The following is an 11,097-nucleotide window of genomic DNA, read 5'->3' on the forward strand; positions in this document are numbered from 1 at the left end:
TAGTAAAAGAATAAAAGAAGCCATATCCTGTTGAAATTCCTAAAATAAAGAAGAAGAATAAGAGGAAATAAAAGTTAACATGCTTAATCTTTGTATTTAGGATGTGATTTTGCAAGGGGATACATTATAGCTCTGGCAAAAAAAGCCATTGCCTACTAAAATTAATAAGATAAAGAAGAAGAAGAAGAGGAAATAAAAGTTAACATGACTGATCTTTGTATTTACGGTGTGGTTTTGCAAGGGATTATATATTGGCTCTTGTAAAAGAATAAAAGAAGCCATATCCTACTGAAAAAAAGATGATGAAGAAGAAAAAGAACCAGTATTGAATGACTGAGTCTCAGTTGACTCCCTCCCGCGACCCTCGTGTGTAAACAACGAAAGTTGTCCCTCCTCCTCCACCGCCACCGTCACCTCCTGGTATCGCGAAGCCCTCCGGATCAGGTCGTCCTCGAAGATGGGGTGGTTATTCGGCGGCGGCTCCGAGGACACGAAGGACTCCTCCTCCAGCAGTAGCAGCTACAGCTCAGGATACTCTTCGGGGAGTGATTACTCGTCCTCCAGCTTCGACACCGGTTCCTCCTCCTCCTCCTCCTACGCCGACTCCTTCGGCTCGTCTAGTTTGGGCGGTGGTGAGAGACCTCCTCCTGTGGTCCTCATGTGTCCTTTTAGGGCATATATGAGTCCTGTATATACGTGTGTGTGAATGAATGTGTATAGGGTAAACATCCGACTGGACTGGCCAACCTAGGGTAAAAAACCGCAGGGTACAGAGTGGACCATATACGATCAGCGTGAACAATCCCAGAAAAAGTACATTATAACGCGTCCTGATATCGGAGATGGGCATTAGTCGCGACTTCTTGTTGGTTAGAGACGGAGCTAAAGACCTCTACTCTCCTTTCGAAGTACTAAGTATGTTCTCCAAAGTTAGAAATTAAGGCGAAATTTAAAGGGAGCGCTTACAGTTTAGTTGCCCACGGGTTTCGTCTGCTAGGAAATCGGCGGAGCAATACAAACAAGATGGCGGACGGTTTGTTTTGGCACAAAGTTTGAAAACATGCTTATTGTCAGAAAACCCTAAAACCTATACGGGTAATGGTGGACCTTTTGGAAGCGAGGTTTTTGGGTGGGGGGAGAAACACGACATTTTTGGATTAAAACTTAATGAAAACGGTAGGAGGGGGGACCTATTGGAAACCGGGGTTTTTGGGTGGGTGGAGACACAGACGACGACAATGAACACGAAAAATCACGAAACCCTAGCAGACAAAACCAGTGGCCAACTAAACTGTAGGAGCTCCCGGCCTAGGCTACTAAACTGTCCCCCTACTCAACATTCGTAGACCGAACATATGGGCTATTAGCCTAATAGAACGTTCATGCATGAAATGCGGTACCTGGCCAACTGAAGTGATCGTAACCAAACGAACCAACCTAACCAAACTTAGGCCGCGTGCCCTTACCTGGCCGGGGGCGAACCCCCAGTATAGTATATTAACAGTGATTGCTACCTAACCAAGGGAACCAACCTAACCAAAGTTAGTCTCCACGTCCTTACCTGGCCGGGGGGGCTTCGCGCCCCCCTGGACCCCCAGCAGTATAGTATATTAACATTGCTGCGACCTAACCACCAAAGGAACCAACCTAACCAAACTTAGTCTGCATGTCCTTACCTGGCCGGGGCCTGGACCCCCCTGTGTAGTATGTTAACAGTTTTTAATACCTAACCAATAAAACTTGTCCTTACGGATGGATGGCACCCGTATGTCCTAACTGATATCTAAACAAAGTGAATATTTCTGAGAATACATTGGTTAAAGTCAAGGCCACGTTGTTTGTTCGAACACGTGGACTGCTAGGAAACGTGAATGTTCGGATGTGTTGAGCGGCCCTGACTTCAGCTTAGCGGGAAATACAATGGCGTGCTTTATTACGGTAAAATAATGAACATAACGTGCATTTACATTGATAAGCTTACCTTGGAGATGTTGCGAGTCGTCAAATGATTGGCGTTCCCGCCCCCCCCCCCCCCCCCCCCCCCCCCCCCCCCCCAGAAATATAGAACTTAATAAAGAAAATTGGAGTCGTTCAAATCTTCGGGGTACAGGATTTTTTTTTTCTTTCTTGGCGGGACGGTTGTTTTCCGAGATGACTGAAAACTTTCCCCTTTTTTTAAAAGTCCGACGGTGCCTTCATTACAGTCCTTACACAAGCCACTAAAATCACCCAGTAGGCTGTGGGACGTCTGCGAGAACTACTTACTTTGGCGGAGTGATTAAAGACCGGGCAAAATGGTGTTACGCGGCCCGGGCAACTAAACTGTAATCAACCCATTTAAAGCATTAAACAGAGGGTAGTGAAAAGGGTGTCCAATGCAATGCAAATCTCACCAAAACGCTTTCTAAATTTTTACTTACGCTTAAATATCTTAGAAGATTGACGCCATCTCGATGTTTGTGGAGTCGCTTGTGTCAACAAACTTCCCATTTCCTGTGATAAATCCGCACACCACTTGTACCCATAGATGCTGGGGCACTTTCATCACAACAATTGGAATACGGTCCCTAACCACAACATTTTTAAGTAAACAACTGTTTTGGTAGAAGACGACAACGAAGCGTGCACTAGATAATTAATTAAATAAATAGTTAAACATCAATATTTTACATATTTATGATGATTAATTTGAAAATATTCGTTATTGAAAAGTAACTCTATTCTGACTCCAATTTAAATGATTATTTTTCGGAATTAGAAAGTTCTTTTAAGTCCTGTATTATGATGTCACGACATCTTAACTTTCGTACCTATTGTAAATGAATTGCTATACTCAACTTTCTTGCAGAACACTTTACCAGTTATTCATGCAGATTGTTATCGGCTATTCATGTAATTGTTATAATCGTAATGCGCATATATATCTTTATTATTTACTTTTTGGATATATGAAGATGTTTTACTGCCGGATTACCACCGTAGTGTGACGCAAACGCTTTCGGTCCCTGGGCCTCTGTCTGTTTTCGCACCATAAGATATTATGGGGCCGAATTTGCAATGACCAGAAAGTCGTTAAAAGAGGAAAGTTAGAATTGAGGGGCATATGTTTTGATTGAGAAAAATACAAATTTATTCAATAGCTAGCTTATAAAAAATACTTGATTACAAAAAACTTGATTGACAACTAAGCAGCATACCCACTATGGGTTTCAGAGACAGTGCAAGGACGTTTTTGGGCAATATTTCTGTAACGAACACTTGTATCAGAACGAGATTTTGCTATTGTGTATTACACCCAGTGCCGTAATTTATAAGGGTATCGTGAATCAGTAATCGTAAAGAATAACGACACTTGTCCTTGTACCAAGAGACAAAATCTCCATTCCACCTACCCTCTCCCACCCCCTCCACCATCACCCCTGTCCTTCTTCCTTCCTTCCTTCGCCATCTTTTCTCTCTCTCTGTTGCCAATTGGTATGTGTTCACTCTCCAAACTGGGTATAAGACTTAAACAAAACTTGGAAATTGGTGAAATTAGCCTATGTATTGGAAGTATATATACATAAATATTAAAGCAATTTTTTCATTATTGCATTACTATAACAACTAAAATTCATGGAAACTGTTTATAATAATGCATCGACGTATGTGTGAAGCTCCACTAATGTGGCAACGATGATTTTGCCATTCTTAGCATGCAAACATTAAAGGTTACATTTATTTTATGGCATACAGTTATTTTAAAAAATCAAAATACTAATATAGACTTAAATCAATGAAAAGTGCTAGAAAAAAAAAAGTATTATAATCCACTTATCCATAGTCTGTTCCGCTATGGTTTTCGGCAGCCAGATGTACGACAAGGTTAGAAACTTTGGATTGTATCTTCTTTAGAAATATCTGTAATTTTTCAGGGTAATTTGGTTGCAAAAAAGGGATAATAGACATGAATTAAATAAACATTTTGAAATAACAAAGTAAAGTTAAACTAAATAATGAGTAAAGTAAACAATTAAGTGAATAAAGCTTTACACATCATAAACAGTGTCGTCTGCTGTTGCTTGTAACTGTGTTTGTTGAGTGAGTGCTTAGGAACCAGGAACAGCAACATGGTTCAAGTGTAATGTGGAGTGAATTAAGACCAAAATGTCAATAATTACAATCAAATAAACACTGGAGTTTCAGTTGTGATGGCAGTAAGGGAACAGGCATCTATGTGCCGTTGGCTGTTATGTATCATCCCTGGCTGCTATGTACCATGCATGGCTGCTATGTACCTCAAATAGTATTAACATATAAGTACCTTATGTAAATTGTAATTTTCATACATTCAACTTCCCTGTCAGATATATACTTAGCTATAGACTCCGTCGTCCCCGACAGAAATTCAAATTTCGCGGCACACACTACAGGTAGGTCAGGTGATCCCGCCGCCTGCCGCTGGGTGGCAGGAATAGGAACTATTACCATCTTGAGCCAGATTTTCTCTGTCGCTGGTACTAGTAACATCGTTTGCTAGTTCCTCCTGACTTGATTTTTGGACTGCTATTTGGTGACGTATTGGTTCTTTGGTTTGGCATACGCTATTGTGGACTGTTTGTTCCGATACGTAATACAAACCATCGGTCCTTTAACAATAGGAAGTAGCTAGCGGCAGCTGGAACGGTCGTAAGCTTCGAACAAGGGGAGAACGGTAGTTAACTGCTTGTCCGATCGTTGCGCGCCGCGCGACTGGGAGGTAAACAAACCACTTTTGCTTTCGGCCGTGTGGAGATAGGACGTGTTCGTCATCGCTCTGCCCGCTTTTGTCGTTTGCTTTGAGTATTCAGCCCTCTTTTCTGGTTTAGTTGAGTGTGGATGAATTGTAAGTACTTGTGCATTTCTTTATTCATTAATTAAAATGAGTGATCAAGAAATGGAGATTTCGCCGCGCCCCCCAGTCGCCCGTAGAGTGTGTCCCGGGCTGGAGGGGCGTAGATGCGGCGGATTTAGATCGTTCGTGGACGTAGATCCACATGAGGTTTGTACTCGTTGCCGGGGGCGAGAATGCTCCCGGGACGAGCCATGTATTACCTGTATGAATTGGTCCGAGGCGCAGTGGGTTCTGTACGAGGGCAGGAAGAGACTTAGGCCTCCAAAGAAGTCATCGGAAAGCTCTCCAGTGACTCCTTTGGTAACTGACACTTCGTCTTCCTTCCTGCCTCCCGTTCAGCCCCCACGTTTCGCGCCTTCCCCTGCGGGGGGGGTTAGCGGAGTCCTTCTCCTCACTCGATCCGTCGAGTGTGGAGGAGGGCGCCCGCTACCCGGACGTCCAGTTGTATTCGGGGTCTTCCGTCCGCTCTGGGTGGGGTTCTTCTCCCCCCAGGCGCGAGGGAACCCCTCTTACGAACCCGACTGTTGCTTCCGCAGATGTGCCACCAGTGAAGGACGACCTTGGACAGGTGTGGGAGTCACTGGGACTGCAGGGAGTGCCAAGTATTCAGGGGTTGATTGAGCGGTTGGCGGGGTCGGCAGTGGTCACTCATGGTGTGGTGACCACTACCACTACCACGATAACAACACCAGCATATGACATGCCGCCGCATCTCGTTGTACACGCCGCATGTAAATGACGGTGACGCTACAGCTGCGGTGGCACAAACCCATTACTGCCGTGCCAAAGAGGACGGTGCCACCGCCACCTGGTTTCTTTGTGTTGCCGACCCCGGACTTCCGCTGCCCTAAGAGTACCCCCCTAGACCTGCCGCCAGTGCCGAGAATGACGGTAGCTGCCGACAGGACGCCTGGCTCTCCTGTGGTTCCTGCCGTGCCTGCCGTACCTGTTGCTGTCCCTGCTGCTCCCTTTATTTCAGATGCTGTACCTGCTGTTCCTGTCGTTCCTGTACCTGTTCCTGTCGCTCCTGCTGTTGGTGGTGCTGCTACAGTCTCAGGTTCTTCCGGACAGGTGCAGTCGGGCCCTGTTGCTTCGGCAACTGCCCCGCTCCCTCCTGGATGGAAGACCTGACGTCTGTCCTGCGGAGCCTGGCGAAGAAGAAGAGGAAGGTGTCGTCGTCGTCTTCGTCGTCTTCTTCGTCGTCTGCTGCCTCCTCTTCCCCTTCGACTTCTAAGGCTACCCAGCCGAAGAAGAAGAAGGCTGCCTCCTCCCCCCCCCCTAAGAAGACTCCTTCGAATCTTCTAAGGGCCCCGTCTCGCTCAGGCGATTCGGGGAGCTCTTCTGCTGGTCACCTCCTGTTCCTTCGGGAACGGGGCCCGTCTCTTCCTCTGCAAAGAAGAAGACGACGGGGACCAGAGGTGTACCAGCCTCGGCTGGTACGTCCTCACCTGGTGTTAGCGGTTCTGCCGCTAAATCAGGATCCGTCTCGGCCGCTTCTCGTTCGCGAGAAGTACCGAGTGGACGCTCTTCCACGGGAGACCGTCCAGCCAAAGTTTTGACGCCCGAGCTCGCTCGCCGTCAAGACCGCGGCGCGGAGCAGAAGACTGGCGAGAGTCGTGCACACGACTCTCGCCAGGCCAGTGGACGCTCTCGCAGCGACCAACTGGCTGCTCGGGTTGACGTGACGGTCGCTGACCAGCCACGGGTTGAGGCGAGGAAGGGGTCCCCGCGGCCGTCGGTACCAGCCACGGCTGGTACCAGCGGCTCGACGCGCCGAGAGGACGCTGGCCGGTCTCACCGCGACAGCGAGCCTAGCAGGTCACCTGACCGCCGCTCCCATAGGGACCGGGCGGAGACGGTAACCAGCAACAGCTCGCCTGACGCTAGAGATCAGCGTCGACGTTCTCAGCCGAGCCTCTCGCCCCAGGCGAGCGGCAAGGCTAGGCCTGCTGCTCGATCGCCACCGTGGGTTGACGATCAGCAGCAGCCCCCCACGCACGCTGGTCCTGCCAGCGAGCGAGGGGGGAGCGTCAGGTCTGCCTCTCCCGTACCTTCAACCTCCTCGGGCTACACCGGGAGGAGCGAGGTACCGAGGAGTGATCGCGAGAGGTGCGCCGCTCGCGATCCCGCTATGACGCCGATGGATCAGGCACGGTTCTAGGGACCGACCCAGAACATACGTGCAAGTAGTTGGAGGTGACCGTCAGGGGTTTGCCGCTGTTCCTCCTTCTGAGGGAGGAGTATCTCGGGATCTGTTCTTGCTGGAGGGACTGGACGGTCCTACTCCGCAAGACGCAGTTACTCCCGAGATACAGAGGAATTTTGCAGAAGTCATTAAGCTGATTCGTCAGCATAATGACCTTGCGGAAGGATCGCCGCTACCACCGGCCGAGCCCACGTCCCGGCTCGAGTCATTTTGGGGTCCTAAGAAGGAACCCAAAATGATGGTGGGGTTGCCGCGATCCTAGCTTGCAGACTCCAGTCCTGGATCAAGTCGAGAATCTCGTCTCAGGGCGGGAGGATTCGCTGAAATCCGGACGGTCTTCTAAGCTGCTTCCTCCTCCTCTACAGCGTCAGAGGCGATTTTACGTGCCTTCGGAAGACCCGATACTGCCAAAACAGGTTAACCCGGAGTTAGCGAGGCTGACTCCAGGTGTGTCCCTGCAGCAGCTCCTGTCGGAGAACCTCTGGTTCTTGCAGCAGGAGGCACTTGCCCTGGAATCTACCGCTATGCAGCGTTCCAGGCAGTCTCTTGGCTGGATTTGTGGTCCACCTACAATATCCAAAGTAGCAGCCGGCTGTGGGAGTTCTGCTCTCGAAGACGACGCTTCTTTCAGGAGACTGTGCCAGTCTGGAGGAAGAGCGATCTCTTACCTCGCCCATCAGACTGCTAACCTGTGGGCCAACTTGGTTCTTCGACGTAGGGACGCAGTCCTTACCTGAGTGACCAAGGGGGCCGGGCGTGAGGCGGCACTCGTTCTTCGCAATGGACCAATTAGGAGTTTCCCCGATGCTCTCTTTTCCCGGAGAGATGGTTTGCCGCTGCGGTGGCAAAGGCGGCCGCACTGATGACAGTGACCGCTTAGTTCACCAGGCAGTCTCGAAGGTTACTGGGCAATCTCGAGCGACTGCGGCTAAGCCTAAGAGCTTAGCTAGCGCTTCCACGGCGGCGAAGACGGTTGCACCGTCTAAACCCCGTGTGAAGACTCCTGCTGTTTCGACGTCTGCTAAAGGAGGCCGTAACCAGCCCTCCTCCCAGCCCTCCTTTCCCCGAGGAGGTGGTGGGAAGAAGTCGAAACGAGGTGGGAAACGCTAGGGACGGCGTTCCCCCTCACCTGCTGCCGGAAGTGGGGGGGTGCCTAGCGAGCCATTGGGCAACTTGGCAGCGCTACGGCGCCGAGAACTGGATAGTAGAAACGTCCTTCGGGAGGGATATCTACTACCCTTCGAGTCTCGGCCCCCCCTCATCTTCCAAACCGGTCCACCTACAAACCTATGTCCGGGATCATCAAAGGTCAACGCTCTTCGACAGGAGATCAAGACCATGCTGGCGAAACGAGCTGTAGAGATCATGGAGGACCAATCACGGGGCTTTTACAGCCGCCTCTTCCTAGTGGAGAAGGCATCGGCGGTGGCTGGCGTCCGGTGATAGACCTCTCTCCCTGAACCGCTTCGTTCGCACGACGCGGTTCACGATGGAGTCGGCACGCTCGGTGCTCGACTCGATCAGGGGGAACGATTTCATGCTTTCAGTGGGACTTGAAAGGACGCATATTTTCAAATACCCATCCATCAGTCCTCCAGAAAGTACCTCCGCTTCATCTTCGACGGGACGGTGTACCAATTCAGGGCACTTTGTTTCGGTCTGTCAACCGCCCCACAGGTGTTCACGCGAGTGTTCACTCTGGTGTCAGCTTGGGCCCATTCGCACGGGATACGTCTTCTGAGGTATCTCGACGATTGGCTGGTCCTGGCGAGCTCGCTCGCAGTTGCTGCAGGACAGAGATCGACTCCTCAAGTTTTGTCGCGATCTGGGGATCGTGATAAACTACGAGAAGTCCAATCTCGAACCCAAGCCAGAAGATGAAGTACCTGGCGGGTATGCTGATAGACACCCGTAGCAGGGCAGGTCTTTCCCGCAGACTTGCGTATCAGCAAATTCAGGGAGGCAGCCGGCCGGTTCCTGTCTCGGCAGAACAGGCAGCACAGCAAGGAATCGTGATCGGCCATCTGTCGTCACGAGAAGTTAGTCCCTCGGGCGTCTTCACCTGCGGTCTCTCCAGTGGAGGCTAAGGGAGAGTTGGTCTCAGGCGAATGGATCCCTCCTTAGCTTTTCCCGGGGCTGGCTTCCACGGGACAAGGTTGAGGCGAGGACCTAGCCTGGTGGTCTCGACGACAAAGAACCCTCTTAAGAGGAGTGCCCCATTACGCACTCCCCCCCCTCCCCCCCCGGAGATGCTTCTGTTCTCAGACGCATCGACCGAGGGATGTGGGGCGCACACCTGGAGGAGTTGCTGACTGCAGGTGTGTGGGACCATCATGAAAAGCACCTTCACATCAATGTCCTGGAACTCAAGGCGGCGTTCAACGCTCTCCAAGAATTTTCAGGACCGCTTGTGGGCATATGTCAACAAGCAGGGGGCCTAGTGTCTCTTCCGCTTCACCAGTTGACAGTGCAGGTGCACGAGTGGGCCACGGCTCACTCGATAGAGCTGTCAGCACGCTACATTCCAGGCAAGAGGAATGTAGTAGCGGACAAGCTCAGCCGTCGGGATCAGGTGATAGGGACCGAATGGTCTCTACACCAAGATGTGGCGTAAAGGCTCTTCAACCTGTGGGGGCGACCGGTCGTAGACCTGTTTCGCCACCCGGCACCACAGAAAACTTCAGGTTTTCTTTTCAGCCGTGCCGGACCCATGGGCAGCTGCAGAGGACGCTCTCCAACACCCCTGGGACAACCTCTTCGTTTACGCCTTTTTTCCTCCCTTCTGTCTGATTCGGAAAAGTGATCAGTCGAGCGCTGGTCACTCCCAATCTCAGAATGATCCTGGTGGCTCCCAAACGACCTCAAGCCGTTTGGTATCCGGTACCTGCTGGCTCTTCTTGCGGACGCACCGAGAAAGCTACCCAATTGGCACAACCTTCTAGCCCTGCCACACGTAGAACGGTACCACCAAGCAGTCCAGTCCCTTCAACTTCACAGCTGGCTGTTATATCATCTCTTGCGAACGAGAGGCTTTTCTCGTAGCGCAGCAACAGAGATGGCTGGACACGTCCGACAGTCCTCTGCAGCTGTGTACCAGGGGAAGTGGGCCGTCTTCTGTGGTTGGTGTTGTAGACAGGGTCTGTCTCCTCTCAGAGCCACTCTTCAGCAGGTAGCGGATTTCCTCTTGTTTCTTCGCCGAGAGAAGCTCCTCACAGTACCCACAGTTAAAGGATATAGAGCCGCCCTGGCTCTCGTCCTAAAACTGAGGGGACTGGACATCTCGAACTCGTTCGAGATCTCCTTGCTAATGAGGAGCTTCGAAAGGTCTTGCCCACCCAGGGAACTCAGGCCCCTGCGTGGGGATGTGACTCTCGTCCTTAGGAGTTTGACTCGAAGACCCTTCGAGCCACTCCGAGAGTCGTCAGACAGGGATCTGACCCTCAAGACCCTCTTCTGCTGGCCCTGGCATCGGCGAAGAGATAGGGGAACTGGGACTATGGTCTTTCTTATGATGTTAAACACACCAGAGGCTGGGGATCTGTGACGCTCGATTTCGTTCCCGAACTTCGTAGCCAAGACTCAGAATCCGCCGATCCCTGACGACAGGTTCGAGTCTTTCACGATCCCCTCCCTTCTGGACTTCACCGATAACGATGCGGATGAAGATGCTGCTTTGTCCTGTGAGGGCGCTACGGCGCTATCTGAAGAGAACTCGACACCTCAGGCCTGAGTGTCGACGCCTCTTCGTTAGCACTGGGGTTACAAGAAAGAAGTTTCCAAGAACACGCTTTCTTTCTGCTACGTGAGGTGATCAGGAGAGCGTACGAGGGGGGGGGGGGGGGGTGGCTGATGGTAGCGACGACATCCGTACGCTCCGACCGAGAGCCCACGAAGTCAGAGGTATCGGACCCTCCTTACGTTCCGTAAGAACTTCTCCGTGGCGCAGGTCCTGAAGGCAGGTGTCTGGGCCAACCAGACCACCTTCACGTCCTTCTACCTTCGGATATTGCCCACAAGT

The 11,097-nt window shown here is 51.0% G+C and overlaps 1 protein-coding gene across 1 annotated transcript in view; it reads left to right on the plus strand.

The window, feature by feature from the left end:
* The first annotated feature begins 198 nt into the window (after positions 1-198).
* LOC135199435 (mitochondrial import inner membrane translocase subunit Tim8-like) overlaps positions 199-11,097 on the plus strand; it is a 51,415-nt gene continuing 40,516 nt past the window's right edge. Inside the window, exon 1 of the mRNA XM_064227467.1 lies at positions 199-632. Within this exon, the coding sequence (XP_064083537.1) occupies positions 458-632 (175 nt within the window). The 5' untranslated portion in view covers positions 199-457. The remainder of the gene's footprint in view (positions 633-11,097) is intronic.

This window comes from Macrobrachium nipponense, chromosome 25 (assembly GCF_015104395.2).
Source record: "Macrobrachium nipponense isolate FS-2020 chromosome 25, ASM1510439v2, whole genome shotgun sequence".
NCBI classification, from domain to species: domain Eukaryota; kingdom Metazoa; phylum Arthropoda; class Malacostraca; order Decapoda; family Palaemonidae; genus Macrobrachium; species Macrobrachium nipponense.